Below are 16,519 nucleotides of genomic sequence, written 5' to 3'. Positions count from 1 at the left end.
ACCAGTGAGAGGCATGCATTTTGTTGGTGAACTCCACAACTTTTCTGTAAAATAAGTGTCTTTTATTAAAAGTTGTGGAGACACTCAGACTGAAATTTCATTATGGTCTGTTTTTGACTTTAAGTGGGGGCAGTGGATGGTGATTTATAATCTGCTTCTATCCATTTCTGCTCAGGCAGGCAGCACACAAACCTCAAGCTGCTATCTCATGCACATGATTATAATGTTGGCCTGAGTGGGCCTTGTGCTGTTAGCTGCTTAGGTGTCAACAGAAGACTGACAATGTGATGCAGCCACTCTGTTCCTCATCAAGGCAGCCTGTCCCCCTTAAAGTGGAGCAGCACACAGCGGAAGGGGCTGCAGTTGGGTGTCTACACTTACACTGGGTACAAGTAGGAATGGTCCGTGTAAAGCAACAAGGTACATTTAGAGTCCCAGTTTCACAAATACAGCACTGGATATACTCTACAGGCAGGGAGATCATGAAACCCTCAAGAATGCTCTCTGAAAGGAAAAGAACAAGAGGAGAAACACTTGTGTTACACACGAATCAGGCAATAACCATCTCCAACTCAAGATAATTTAAAAATCTTCTCTTCACAGTCAACATAATTACTGATTCTGAATGCCCCACCACCAGCATCCTGGGACTGTCATTTACAGAAACTTGACTGGAACAGCCACATAAATATTGTGGTCATAACATTACATGGAAGGTTGGATAGACAAAGGATCTGAGGAGAAAAGTGGGACCACAAACCTGACAAACGAGATGGCTCTCCATATTGTGAGTCTAGCTGTGAAGGAGGCCCTGGCATCTACTCCACTTTGGCACAGCATTGAGTTTGGAGCCCATCCTGTCCACCATAAAATAATGGCCAAAACTCCTCTACAGTACTTGCAGACCCATTGATGTTGTCTCAGCACCCACTACAGCACAAACAGCATCAACCCAAAATCTTAAAGTTGCATCTTCATAGGGAGAGCATGAGGTTTATGACCCTAGCCACACAAGCTACAACAGACTTTGAGACTGTAGCTGTAGAGCCTTTGGATCTGCATGATGACGGGGAGATGGAATTGAGGCCTCAGAGGGAGCAAGTTCCACAGCAAGGGCTTAAGAGCAGGGGGTGGAATCTCAGTTGGAGGTCATGAAATGCATGCCTTCATCATGCAGGTTCATACCATTGCCATCATGGCCAGTGGCTGTCAGTGAGCCAAAGGGCAGGCTGGATTTGAAGGCTGTCAAGGCAGTTGGTTACTAGGACTGTTGGGGTGTTGCTCTCTGACAGTGGTAGTGACAATGTGGAGTATAAACCAAGGCAGCAATAGGCATGCTGTCACCACAACCACTCCACCACCACTCATGCCATCACTCCTTTGGTAGCCAGTCCAACCACTGTCACATAACCTGAGGTGGTGCAGTCCAACCACTAAGATCTCAAGTCCCAGAGCTGTTAAGATTGTCCTGCACAGCCACCTGCAGGTTCATCACTGAATATGATAGCATCCAACTTGCAATGTTGCAGCAACTGAGGTAGCATTGCACAGATGAGGTCATCTAAAAACAAGAATGAAGGGAATGCACAAAGGAATACTTTATTTTCACTTATAATTTAGGATTACAATTATAATTAGATGTATTGTTTGATAAAAGTATAATGACAAGTTTTCTGCTAATGGCTCCATTGCAGGAGTCTGGACAGAGGACACTGTGACAGAATACTGCAAATGAAGGGGGCACCTGGTAGCAATGGAGGTGAAGAGACACTATCCTAAGGGAGTCAGAGTTTGAATGTTTGCTCGCAGACTGCTCATCCAGACTGAAGGAATCCAATGTCCCCTTCCTACCTCCTCCTCTTAAGCTCTTGCTGTGGAACTTGCTCCCTCTGAGGCCTCAATTCCATCTCCCCATCATCTTGCAGATCCAAAGGCTCTACAGCTACAGTCTCAAAGTCTGTTGTAGCTTATGTGGCTAGGGTCATAAACCCTATGCTCTCCCTATGAAGACGCAACATCACCGCACCCCCAATCCAGAAACTTACCACTTCACCATCAAAAATACTCCATCGCACTTTGACAAACATTCTATTAGCAGACCTCACTCAAGATTACCTCACCTGAACACTGAAAGGCTGGCCTTTAAATAGCACTAGTAGGGATGCTCGTCTTGGAATTAAATACATGTTCAACTTGGAATACATTTATGAGATGTGCGGCCCAAGTATGGAACAAGTGCGTCAAATCCACTGGAATGGCTGCTTGACAGCACAGTCTGGCCAGATGCAATACATTCAGCACACGCACAGACTACTCTCTCTTTCCAGCATGGGGCACTATATCAGCTGTGTCAGAGCAGCCGCAAGTATTTCATACCTACTCAGAAGCCACTGGATTCTGTAGCAAATGTTTCAGCCAATCGCTTTTTCTAATAAGGCTCTTAAAAGGCAACATTTATTCATGGACTGATGCATTAAAGCCATTAAGATAGAGAAAGAATCACACAAACCACTACTGATCCATCAAACAATTAATAATAAGCAGCACGAACAATTGTATATTTGTCTCTTTGCCGAATATAAATTGTAACAATAGATTTCTTTTCAATGGTGATCAAGTTTAGAGGATAACAATTAGCAACACAGCTCAACAGAAATAATCAGTGTCACATAAGCTAAATTCTAACAGTATCTAAAAATTAACTTAACTCTCATTTTATCCTTGAATATATAATATAACTGGAGACCCAGACTTTTTAAAGTGTTCGCCTATATTAATATAAATGTCTGTTAGGTTAAGCACAGCTACTAAGATATCTATAATGAATCTTTCTCTCTGTAAATATATATCACAGAATCACTACAGTGGCTAAACAAGCCATTTGGCCCACTGAGTCCCTCCAAGGAGCATCCCACCCCACCCCATTACTCGTGATAGCTAATCCACCTAGCCTGCACATCTTTGGATTGTAGGAGGCAACGGGATCACCCAGAGGAATCCCAAAAAGGCACAGGGAGAACATGCAAACTCCACACAGCTAGTTACTCAGGGCAGATTTGAACCTGGGTCCCTAGGTGAGGACTGTGAGCACTGTGCTGCACACAATATAGAACAGTTGTTAAGTGTACAGAACTTGAGTTTTGCTGGAGAAAGACACGTCATTGAAGCATTTTGTGTTTTACTCATCAGGCCAGAATCGCAAGCATATCAAATCTTGAAGGGAATAACAATTTGTACTCTATGAGAAAAATGTGCTGATTGGTTGGAAAGGGGGCTCTTAAGGAAATATTTTACAAGTTCTGAATTGTTTAACAATAAATTATGTACAACCTTGCATTCTCCGTTAATACAGATGTCCAGTGAGTCTGCATGGCAGCGAGTTCCATCAATAACTGCTGGGGACCGTTCAGTGTAAAAATTATACCCTTCAGCCAAGCAATTTAAAGCACATGGCTTAACTCCACCTGTTGAATGAGAAAAAGAGTATTTAAATATAAGGCAGACTGGTATAGTGTACTAATGTTCTCTACATGAAAAACACGCAAAAAGTAACATCCACTGTACCCGGCGCGGCTTCCTCTACATTGGGGAAACCAAGCGGAGGCTTGGGGACCGCTTTGCAGAACACCTCCGCTCAGTTCGCAACAAACAACTGCACCTCCCAGTCGCAAACCATTTCCACTCCCCCTCCCATTCTCTAGATGACATGTCCATCATGGGCCTCCTGCAGTGCCACAATGATGCCACCCGAAGGTTGCAGGAACAGCAACTCATATTCCGCCTGGGAACCCTGCAGCTATATGGTATCATTGTGGACTTCACCAGTTTCAAAATCTCCCCTTCCCCTACTGCATCCCTAAACCAGCCCAGTTCGTCCCCTACCCCCACTGCACCACACAACCAGCCCAGCTCTTCCCCCCCACCCACTGCATCCCAAAACCAGTCCAACCTGTCTCTGCCTCCCTAACCGGTTCTTCCTCTCACCCATCCCTTCCTCCCACCCCAAGCCGCACCCCCAGCTACCTACTAACCTCAACCCACCTCCTTGACCTGTCCGTCTTCCCTGGACTGACCTATCCCCTCCCTACCTCCCCACCTACACTCTCTCCACCTATCTTCTTTACTCTCCATCTTCGGTCCGCCTCCCCCTCTCTCCCTATTTATTCCAGTTCCCTCTCCCCATCCCCCTCTCTGATGAAGGGTCTAGGCCTGAAACGTCAGCTTTTGTGCTCCTGAGATGCTGCTTGGCCTGCTGTGTTCATCCAGTCTCACATTTTATTATCTTGGAATTCTCCAGCATCTGCAGTTCCCATTATCTCTTTCATACAGGATTATTTGGCTTTAGTCGTGTGAGCAACCATGCATTCCATACAATCAGAAAAATAAACACTGGGTTGAATTTTACCAAAAATCAGTTCAGTGTCAATTTCAGGGAGTTTCATGGACAAGTTCCCTTTGTGAGCTCTAGTGAGTTTTCTCAAGCAATTCTCCTCTGCACATCTCGTTATGTATGCACCATTCTCACCACATCTTGTGCTCACCAGCCACAAAAGTACTAATCACTGCTGGGACCAGCACCAGCATCACTGTTAAAGCCCAGCTGTGCACCACATCAATCACTGCCAGCCATGTTAAGCCCTAGTCTCACACACCGTGGAAGGAAAATGAAAAAGAAAAACTCTTGAGAGCACATAAGTGGCACAGGTCATATTTTATTAGAAACTGAGTCTCACATCTGTAAATGTATTACTTCTTCATGTCATCACATGTTTGAGCAACATTCATTGTAACTGTAGCCATAAGAATGAAGCTACATGTGCTACCTTGACACAGACTGGCTGTCTCAAGCCTACTGAGATACTGAGAGTCCTGGATAGACCGGACATGGAGAAGATGCTTTCACTAGTAGGACAGACTATGACCTGAAGGCCCAGCCTCAGAGTTAAGCATTGATCCTTTAGAATTGAGATGGGAGGAATTTCTTCCACCAGAGGGTGATGAATCTGTGGGGCTCATTGCCACAGAGGGCTGTAGAGGCCAAGTTGTTCAGTATATTTAAGACAGAGATCGATAGATTCTTACTTGGTAAGGGGAACATGGGTTATGGGGGGAAGGCAGGAAAATGGGGTTGAGAAACATATCAGCCATGATCAAATGGTGGAGAATGCTCAAAGGGATGAATGGAATAATTCAGTATCTATGTCCTATGGTCTTATGGTCCCATGTGGCTGACTGACTTGATACAAGGCCCTGGATTGATATCAAATGCTGCCGTTGACTGAACATGCGACACTCTTTTGACAGACAACAGTTTTCCTTGGATTGACTGATGACTATTCTTGAGTCTTTTGAGACATGGACACTTTGTTGAAACATGGGTAGTGTATTTGTGATATAAGCTGATGGCACATACTGGCAATGTCACAATGAAATAGCACAGTTTTTTACAGCAATATGTCTGCCCCCTTGACTGTTCAGTGCGGGTAACTGGGACAAGCATTTAACCTCCAAATGGGAAGTCAGTCATCTCCGTTGGCTGGTTCGTAATGCAGAGAGACATCAACATTCACCAGTGAGAGTCTCATCTTGTCGTTCAAACTTTGGATGGAAAAATCATACTTATTTTCTCAATATTGGGAATCACTATTTTCTAAGCTTGCGGTATTTTCCCAAAAGACTCTCCATTACCCATATCATTCAAGGGCAGCTGGGAAAATTCAGTTCATTGCTATTATTCTGGGTTCAGTCCTTCGTTATCCCGCACCTCATCTGAAACCCCTGACTGATGCTCGAGTCCAGCTCTGTTGGTAATGGTAGTGTCCCATTACCTTATCCAAGTTACTATTTATCAGGTATGGACAACCTTTTAGTAACTGACTTTCAGTGCAGGGAGGAGACCAAATGGCTGAGGTCAACAATGAGGAAGACAAGGCAGAGTGAGAGGCAACTTGTTCTCTACTGCCTGATCCCCACTTCTGACTATATTAAAATCTGATGTCACCCACCATTCAAAAACATGAATTTCTCACTAGCTGCTAATGGGTGGAGATCACCAACTGTTTGATGAGTGTTTTCCGTTGTATATTAGCATCCTAAATTTTAAAGGGAATGAAAAATTGAAAGAAAATTAATCATATGATCATATATATTGTATAATCATATAAATCATCATTTCTGAACTATTGTCTGTGCTTCTCAATTTTGCTTCCATGCGGACCAGACACTAGATTTCTCCTAAAAGGGAGGAACAAATCCGAGAAAGAATCACAGCTGAAGGGTCTAGGCCCGAAACGTCAGCTTTTGTGCTCCTGAGATGCTGCTTGGCCTGCTGTGTTCATCCAGCTCCACACTTTGTTATCTTGGATTCTCCAGCATCTACAGTTCCTATTATCTCTGATCAAGAATCACAGCTAATTATTTATGTACATGGCCTGGGGACAGTTATATAGGACCGCCAGAGAGATGCCTACCCATCTGAAATAACTTGTCGGTTAAATGGTCAAGGGGAATGCAGGAGGAGAAGAAGGAAAACATAGTAAAATAAATGACAATTAAAAGCAATGAGATGACACAGAAGCGTACTAACCTCCAGTGTATGGCTTCCAGTTGTAATACTTTCCACGAAAAGGTAAATTATCAAAGTCTGCACACTGCTTTTCACGAAAGTCACGAGATCCTGTTGAGCATGGCTAAATGGAATTGGAGACAGAGATTACACTTTTTATTGCTGTATTTGAAGAGATATATTACTTACTACATTTTCCTGGGGACCATTTTCCCTCCCAAGAAAAGCAATATTATCAAAGTCAAATGTGAAAGAAATTGAATGCCAAATGCAATGAAATAAAACATAAATTTTAAAAAATCCTATTCGAAAAATAAGTCATGTTTAAGTTTGTGGTGCAGGTAATTTTGATTTTTCTAGGTGCAGCTACAAAGCCTGAACTACCAAAGCAGTTTCAATGTGCTACTGCCATAATCTAAGTTCCAGCATGTAGCTTGAGCATTATCAATTGGGTACAATGTGTTGATGCTTGCAACACCAAAAAGGCAAAACTGTATGCTGTTGTCTTTCTTGCAATCAATAAGAGTTGTGTTAATAAACAGTCCAACATGGTGAGTTAATTATTGAGTACATAATATCATTTACCAGAACAGTATTTACCTTTTGTTTTTTATTTCATTGACAATCAACTGAGAATAATACAACAGATCACAAATAGCAGTCAGAACTAACAAATAACTTTAAATGTTAACTCAAATGCTATTGTGTTTCTGTAACATGAGTTAATGTGCAAATGGAGCGACAAAAGTCAATTTCCATGTTACATGTTCAATTACTTTAAAATTTACTTGTTGCAAAACAGCAACTGGCCTTTAGCCTGTGATATTTGACAACATTTACACCCTGCTCCTGTTACACCCATTAGAATAACATGCTTTCATTTATATATCTCCCTATGTTCTTTGTACCAAACAGCCTCACCTCACACTTTTCCTCAATGAAGTTCATCTCCCATTTATCTGCCCAATGTACAGCATATTTGGAAGTAGTACACTGGATACACAATCATCCCAAAATTGTAAACAGGTCCCTATCTGTTAAAATCATAGAGGTGACTATGCTAAATGACAAAATCACAGAATTGTTACAGTGCTGAAGGAGGCCATTCAGCCCAGTATGTCTGCACCAGATCTCTGGTTCTTTTACATTAGAGCCAATTTGATGTCTTTTCTCCAATAGAAAGATGTTGTTTCTGTATAAATAATAATCCTTTTTGCATGCTTTAATTAAACCTGCTTCCACCAGAGTTCCACGCAATATATTCCATACCTTTACTCCTTACGTTTTTCTCTTCTCACATTTGCTTGTTTTGCATAACACTATAAAACTGTGTTCCCAGGTTCTCAAAGTTTGTCACCTGCCCCTGCATACCCATTAGAATTGTATGCTTTAATTTATATGGTCTCCCTATATTCTTTGAAACAAACAGCATCACCTCACACTTCTCCACAATGAACAGTTCTTCCTCGTATTCACTCTGACCAAATTCTTCATAGGTTTGAAAACTTCAATATAATCTCTTCTCAGCCTCCTCCCCTAAAGGAAACCAGTTCTAAATTCTCCAATCTTTCCTTACAACTGAAGTGTCTCATCCCTGGAACCATTCTCATAAAACTGTTCTGCATTATCCCCAATGCATTCACATTCTTCACTCAGTGTGCCATCCACAGCTGGGCACAATGCTCCAGCTGAAGTCTAACCAGTGACTTGTTCATATGTTCATCAAAACCTCCCTGCTCTTGGACTCTGGCTGCTATTTATGAAACCTGGAATATTGTATGTTTTATTAACTGCGCTTTTTAAATGACCTGCCATCTTTAATGAATATAACATATATACGCAGCTCTCTCTGCTCGTTACACCCATTAGAATAACATGCTTTCATTTATATATCTCCCTATGTTCTTTGTACCAAACAGCCTCACCTCACACTTTTCCTCAATGAAGTTCATCTCCCACTTATCTGCCCAATGTACCAAGTAGGTGTCCTTTTGAAGTTCTAAACTGTTCTCCTCAGAGTGCATAATGCTTCCACATTTTGTGTCATCTGCAAATTTTGAAATAGTCTCCTGCACGCCAGTCTCTAGATCATTGGCAAATTATATAAATACAGCATAGAAACAGGTCCTTCAGCTTAGCATGTCTACACTGACCAACAAACTCCCAACTACACTTTATTTACGAAGGGCAACAGGGATAGTCCAGGAAATTATAGGTTGGTAAGCCTTATATCAGTGGTAGGAAAATAACTGGAGAAGATTCTTAGCGACAGCATGCACTCGTGTTTGGAAAAGAATGGACTTATTAGAGATAGTCAGCACGGCTTTGTGCAGGGAAGTCTTGTCTCACAAATTCTGCTGAGTTTTTTGAGGGAGTAACAAAGATGACTGGCAAGGGTAGGGCACTGGATGTTGTCTATATGGACTTTACTTGAGCATTTGACAAGGTCCCTCATGGTAGGCTGATCCAGAAGATTAAGTCACATGGGATCCATGGTAAGTTGGCAAATTGGATAAAAAATTGGCTTGGTGATAGAAGGCAGATGGTAGTTATGGCAGGGTTTTTACTGACTGGAGGTCTGTGGCCAGTGGTGTTCAGCAAGGATCAGCACTGGTACCTCTGTTATTCGCAATATACAGAAAGGATTTAGATGAAGATGTAGGTGGTATGATTAGTAAGTCCACAGGCAACACGGAAATTGGTAGAGTTGTGGGCCATGAGGAGGATATCAAAGAATGCAGCAGGATATGGATTGTTTGGAAAGGTGGATGATGAAATGACAGATAGTGTTTAATCTGAACAAGTATGAGGTGATGCATTTTGAGAGGTCAAATGCAAGAGGATAATATACACTTAATGGCAGGACCTGAGGAGCATTATTATGCAGAGGGATCATAGAATCTCAGTCCATGGCTGTCTGAAAGTGGCATGATAACTGAATGAGGAGGTAAAGAAGGCATGCTTGCCTTAATCAGCTGGGGCATTGAGTATAAAAGTTGGCAAGTCATGTTGCAAATGTATAAAACTTTAGTGAGGCCATATTTGGAGTACTGTGTGCAATTCTGGTCACCACACTATAGGAAGGAGGTGAAGGCTTTGGAGAGGGTGCAAAAGTGGTTTACCAGGATGTTTCCTGGGTTGGAGTGTGGTAGCTATAAGGAGAGGTCAGACTAACAGATTGTTTCCACTCACACATTGGAGGTTGAGAAGCGGCCTGACAGAAGTATATAAAATTACGAGAGGCATGGATATGATAGATAGTCAGAGTCTTTACCCAGGTCGAAATATAGAATACTCAGAGGAATGGGTTTAAGGTGAGAGGGGGAAAGTTGAAAAGAGTTGACCGAGGCAAGTTTTTACGCAGAAGGTGGTTGGTGCCTGGAACGTGCTGCCAAGGGCGGTGGTAGAAGCAGAAATGATAGCAACATTTAAGAGACATCTGGGCAGATACATTTTTAGGCAGGAAATGGAGGGATATGGACTCTGGGGCAGCACAGTAGCTCAGTGGTTATCACTGCTGCCTCACAACACCAGGGACCTGGGCTTGATTCCAACCTTGTGCGACTGTCTGTGCAGAGTTTGCACATTCTTCCTTGTCTGCATGGGTTTCCTTCGGGTGCTCCAGTTTCCTCCAACAGTCCAAAGATATGCAGGTAAGGTGGATTGGCCATGCTAAGTTGCGCTTAATGTGCCAGCTAGATGGATTAGCCATTTGGAAATGTGGGGCTAGGGTGATATGGTAGGGGTTGAGTCTGGGTGGGATGCTCTTCAGAGGGTCAGTGTGGACTCAATGGACCGAATGGCCTGCTTCCACACTGTAGGGATTCTGTGGGTACATGCAGATGGCTTCATGGTTGGTGCAGTCATAGTGGGCTGAAGGACCTACTCTTGCATTGTACTGCTCGATTCAACATTCTACGTTCTACACTAATCCCATTTACTTGCAATTGGTCCATTTGCCTAATCTTCCCTGACATTTTAAATGCTCATCCAGATGCTTCTTGAATGTTGTGAGAGTACCTGCGTCCATCACCCTCTCTGGCTGCACCTTCCATATTTCCACCATCCTCTGATTGAAACATTATTCTCTCAGGTCTCCTCCGAACTATTTATTCCTCACATTAAAACTCTGACATATTTTTTCAGACATGTCTGCAATGAGGAAAAGGCTCTCACAATCTACCCTCTCATAATTTTGTATACCTCAATCAGATTTCCACCTCAGCCTCCTCTGCTCCAATGAAAACAAACTCAGCCTATACAGTCTCTCCTCATAACTGAGACTTGCCAGTATGTGCTTTCATTAGCTAGTAGTGCATGTGCCTTGAAGAGGTAGTCCCATTTATTTAGTAATACCATCATGCATGCGCCCTTTGTCTGCTGGCAGTATTGGGATGCTTTTTTGTCCTTTTTCACTCCTTCTAGGGCCTTCCGTTGAGATGTATTGAGAGTGTTGAGTTCACTTTTTCATGTCAGTTTCAGGATCACTGTCTGCCTTATGGCTTGTGTTTCTTCACTGATGCTGTTGATCTTCAGTGTGGCTTCCAGTGTGGTTAGGAATTCTGTTTTGTTGCAGTCTGTGTGCTTGCAGTTGAGTCTGTGAATTAGAACAGTTTTCTCTGCATCTGTCAGTTGCCATTCTGAGAGATTTCTTATCCAGGTGTCTGCTCTGTTGTTGTCATTTTAGTGGGCTACTTTGCTCGTTTTTCCTGAAGGGTCTGTCTTTTCCAGGCTCTTGTGGTCTGTGGGCTGTTGTTGATGGCTCATTCTAGGACCATTGTCCAGTCTTGGTTGGTAGTTTCCAGAAATAAAGTTTTATGACACGTAATTTCTCTGACATTTCTATGGATCCTGTTGTATGTGTTGCTGATCATTACCTTTACCATCCTGCAGCTGTTGTGTTCTGCTGTTTTACGAGCTTGTGGGTTGTTGATGGGGTATTTGTATCTCACACTGCATGGTAATGCCTCGTTCCTGAAGCATCCATGTAGGAAGTAGAATTGTTAGCAGGTAGCACTGTCATTTGGATAATAAAATGTGAGGCTGGATGAACACAGCAGGCCAAGCAGCATCTCAGGAGCACTGTCTGTCATTTGGCGTTGTTTTCCCATTTTCGTGCCAATTTGAGCATGCTTCACCCGTAGGTCTCTAAGGTTTTAGAGAAGATTTGTAGCTCGGGCTGTGGATGTTGTGGTTGGTTGGCTCTCCGATCTGGTTCGGTGTTTTGCAGACGTTTCATTACCCTGCTGGGTAACATCATCAGTGCAGCCTCCGATGAAGCCTCCTGTTGTTTAAACTTTGGAGTCTGTTGAACTGGTTTACCTCACTTGTGGTTTTCCTTTGCAATGGAGTGTCTTTTTGTTGCCGATTGATGTTCTTGTACCCTTGTGGTTAATTTCCTTGCTGTTTGTCCAAAATGACGGGATTCCACTGTAAAGATTTGAGCCACGCTGGCTCATCTATAAACCATTCTGTGCGCTAATTCACACTTTTTGTGGTGGGCCCAGGCCACCAGATGGTTCCCAAAATCACAGGTAGACGAGGTGTTGCAGTGACGGCCGTACATCTTGACATCCTGTAATGCAGGAATTTCTAATGTAGAGGTTCCCACTCATGACAATGGTTTGTTACTGGCTGAAGCTCCACTCCTAAAATAATACCTGGACACATCAGTTCCATGTACCCAGCTGTTGTCCTAAGTTTTTGCAACCTTCTGCCAAAGCTGTAGCAGGTGTTTGCTAAAATGCTTAGGGATTTTTGAAATCATGCATTTGTATTTTGGAGTCCCCTCTCCTCTTTTATATATTAGCTATTAGTGATCTGAACCAGTTGCAGTCACTTTTTAAAATCAATAAATCATCTTAACTGATGCCCAGTGACTGTTGGGCTCCAATGAGAAAGTACTTATCCTGCTCAGGAATTTACCCTCCCCCGACCTAGCAATTTTCAACATACTTTTTCAAACATTACACTGTCAATCTACTGGCCACTGGCAATAAATTTACATCAAGTCACATTCCCAAAAATATTGCCTTCCTACTAATATGACTGCTTACATGACTCAACGTTAGAGCTGAGAAGTCAAACATTTCACAATTGGCAAGACACTGCTTTTGTGAAAGTCTTCTTTCTTGCGATAATTTATCAAAGCAGAGAGAAAGCATGAAGCTTACTTCAGTATAACTGTTTACCTTCACTTTTTAAAATGAGTAGGCACTATAGAAATTCACAGTTATCTCTACGGGGCTGTTTGCAAATGTGGACGAGAAACTACAATGAATCATCAAGCCTTAGCATCCGATTCTAAGTTTCCACTTCAGATGGTTTTTAATCTGTTTTAATTGACAGTGGGCATTGCTGCTACCCTGCTACTCAAGGAGTTTGTGAGGAAGTGTTCTTGGCACTGTGTGTTCTTGACAGATATGAATCTGCAGTCACATTAGTGAAAACTAAAAATCCACACAAACATTGTACAGGAGAAGCTCAAGAAAGACATCTCCAGAACTTTCAAAACATAGGCTCCATTTCCATGTGATCTAAGATCAGCTATCACTAAAGATGCAGTTTAGCTATTAGCAGGTAGCTGCAAATGGCACACACCACAGGGAAAGTGTTCTAGCCGATCACAGCAGACCCCCTGCCATTTAATGTTCCACTGCCTAGAGACTTCTCTCAAAACAGAAGTTCTGCCTGATAGAGTTGCTGTCTAACCTGGATTGACCAACAGCTCTGAGATTCCAGTAACACCAGCACTGGCCAGGACAATGGTGCAAAGCTTTGTGGTGTAGAGGGTGGAGTAGGGTGGGGGCCCTTGAGCCAAGATTACATACCATTTTAAACACTGCACAAAACATGTTACTGAAATCTAATGCCATCAAATATTACTTCTAACATAGTGCTCGTCAGATAGTACCACTGTCAATCCTCTCCGGCCTGTGCCAACAGACATGACCGTTAACATTGTTTTGGATTTATCTGAACTGATCCAATTCACATCTATTGAACTCATTTGGATCAATTTGATTTGATTGCAATTGTTAAGCACTGGTCACTTCAAACAAATCCAACAGCAAGGTTTTGATCACAGGTGTTACAAACATACCTGACATTTTTCAGGAATTTCAGAATTGCCTCCTCTCCTCTGATGTAAGTTGTTATGCTGCAAATCCATTACTCACAGTTAACAGAGTGACATTTTAGCTTCCAAATAGGTTTGGGAAACTTGAGGGGGAGAAATATTCCACAGATAGGGGTGTAATTTTATAGTGGACCATGAAAGCCCCTTGGTCTCTATTATCATCAGTTGTAATAATTTGAAATCATGGTCCAAATGAGACCGGCTAAATCATAACTCACAATTTGAGTTCTCCAGAAGTCTTTCAGGCTGAACCAGGCTGTCTGCAAACTTGTTGCCATATATTATCCTGAGCTGAGATTTCGACTACATATCTGCACCATTAGTAAAAGCATTGATTTCCACCTGCACAATATTATCATTGTCCTCGAAGCTATGACTTTGCAAATAAATATCTAAACACTGCTTAAATGTGGCAAGAGTTAATGACTGAATGACCCTTAAGACAGTGAGTTGCAGATTCCCATCACCTTTTGAGTGCAACAGATCCAGCTACTCACGAGTAGGTATCCATGAAGCACTATGGACCATCAATAGCAGCAGAATTGTACTCCAGCACAATTATACTCCATCTACAACCTCATGAACCAGCATATTCTCCATTCAAACATCGTCAAGCCAGAGGATCAACCCTGGTTCAATGGAGAGTGTTGTACATTAAAATGATGTGACAACCTACATGAATGACCTCTTTGGCTCCAAATGGGACTATTCTTCTCTAATTATTCTCTCACTCATTATACATTTAAAAACTCTTTTGTGTTTTCCTTTATTACACCCAACAAATATTTCTTACGTGCTCTCTTTGTTTTCCTTTCCTTTTCCAGCTCTCTCGACACTTTTTATACCCATCTTGAGACTCTGCCCCATTGAGCCCTTGGCGTCTACAAACAGTCCTCTTTTTTCATCATAACCTTAATGTCCCTTGATATCCAGCATTCTCTGCTTCCAAATAGGTTTGGGAAACATTGAGGGGGAGAAATATTCCACACATAGGGGTGTAATTTTATAGTGGACCATGAAAGCCCCTTGGTCTTTTCTCTTTACAGGAACATATTTTCCCTGCACACTCACTATTTCCTCCTTGAATGTAGCACGGCGGCTCAGTGGTTAGCACTGCAGCCTCACAGCATCAGGGACCTGGGTTCGATTCCAGCCTCGGGCGACTGTCTATGCGGAGTTTGCACATTCTCCCTGTGTCTGTGTGGGTTTCCTCCGGGTGCTCCGGTTTCCTCCCACAGTCCAAAGATGTGCAGGCTAGGTGGATTGGCCATGTTAAATTGCCTGTAGTGTTCAGGGGTGTGGGGGTTATAGGGGGATGGGTCTGGGTGGGATGATCCAAGGGGTGGTGTGGACTTGTTGGGTTGAAGGGCCTGTTTCCACACCGTAGGGAATTTTTAAAAAAATGCCCTCCATTGCCCTTACATCGTTTCATATATGATTTAATTTAGTTGTTCCTAGTCTACATGGACCAAATCAATTCTTATCTTGGTAAAATTAGCCTTATCCTTTTCCATAATTATCCTACATCTGACTGAATTATGGTTCACTACCTCCAAAAATCCCTACTACTCATACACCCTTCACTTATCCAGTCTCATTGCCAAATACTGAGTACAGAACTTCCCATTCCTTGTTCATCTTTTCTATTATGTACCAATTTAAAGATTTTGCTCCCTCTTCTACCTTGCACACTAAAACAATCCTGGTTAATATTTATGAAGTTAAAATCCTTTTTAACTACTGAGTACTATTATTTGCTTATTATTCTTACAGTTCTTTGAAAGGTAACTACACATTTGATCCTCTATATCTCTCTTAATATGTTTGGAGGCCCATAATGCAATTGCGTATTTACCCACTTTGAACCCACTCTAGCTCATTTAATAATCCTTTGACCAGGATTGTTGAGCTGCCAACCCTGCCCGTCTCTGAGCCAAGACTTGGTTATAGTTACGATATGATAATCCCACTTGTCTAGCTGTGCCCTCTGCTCATTTGCTTTATTCATCAGACTCAGTGTATTAAGTTTAGTCTTGCTAAACTCATTTCTTAAAAAAAAATCTTGCCTGTGTTTTCTCTGGCTTACAGAATCACTTACTTGTGTGTTAACTATTAATTTCCTCTCAGCTTCTCCCCGCTCTGAACTTCTCGTCAGGGTCCCATCCTCCACTGCCAATCTGGTTTAAAATCACCCATCAGAATTAACAAACCTCCCTGTAAGGACGCTAGCTCCTTTCCTGTTCAGATGTAACCAATCTAACTTGTATAGGTCCCATCTCCCTCATAAATGATCCTAATGCCTCAGGAATCTAAAGCCCTCCATTCTGCACCATCTGTCTGGTTATATATCCATCTGTTGTATACTTGTGTTCATATACTCACTACTGTTTGTCAAGGTGAGCAATCCAGAGATTACCACCTTTTGAAGTCCTGCTTTTCAATTTCCTAAACTAACTCCCTAATAGAATCAGAGATTTACAACATGGTAAAAAGCACCTTCAGCCCATCATGCACGTACCAGTGATTAAACACACATCTACTCTCATCCATTTTTCATCAGTCAGTCCATAACCTTATATGCTATAGTGTTTCAAGTGTTCATCTAAACGCTTCCTAAATGTCTTGAGCATTCCTGCTCCTACTACCCTTTCAGACAGTAAGTTCCAGATACGCACCATCCATCGGGTGAAAAAAATTGTTCTTCAAATCACCTCTAAACTTCCTGCTCCATACATTACAGCTGTTCCCCTGGTTAGTGACCCTCACAAAAGGTTTCTCCCAATCTATGCCCCTCACTTCTCCAGTCTCACTTTCAA

At 42.3% G+C, this 16,519-nt stretch overlaps 1 protein-coding gene across 1 annotated transcript in view; it reads right to left on the bottom strand.

Moving 5' to 3' along the window:
- Window positions 1-16,519, bottom strand: part of adamts6 (ADAM metallopeptidase with thrombospondin type 1 motif, 6) — a 324,888-nt gene that overhangs the window by 82,724 nt on the left and 225,645 nt on the right. The window contains exons 15-16 of the mRNA XM_048554806.2: window positions 6,587-6,689; window positions 3,331-3,464 (exon numbers count right to left, since the gene is read on the bottom strand). Of these exons, the coding sequence (XP_048410763.1) occupies window positions 3,331-3,464; window positions 6,587-6,689 (237 nt within the window). The remainder of the gene's footprint in view (window positions 1-3,330; window positions 3,465-6,586; window positions 6,690-16,519) is intronic.

This window comes from Stegostoma tigrinum, chromosome 1, assembly GCF_030684315.1.
Source record: "Stegostoma tigrinum isolate sSteTig4 chromosome 1, sSteTig4.hap1, whole genome shotgun sequence".
Classification (NCBI taxonomy): Eukaryota; Metazoa; Chordata; class Chondrichthyes; order Orectolobiformes; family Stegostomatidae; genus Stegostoma; species Stegostoma tigrinum.
The sequence above is the reverse complement of the archived record's forward strand: the minus strand, read 5'-3'. Positions and strand labels throughout refer to the sequence as shown.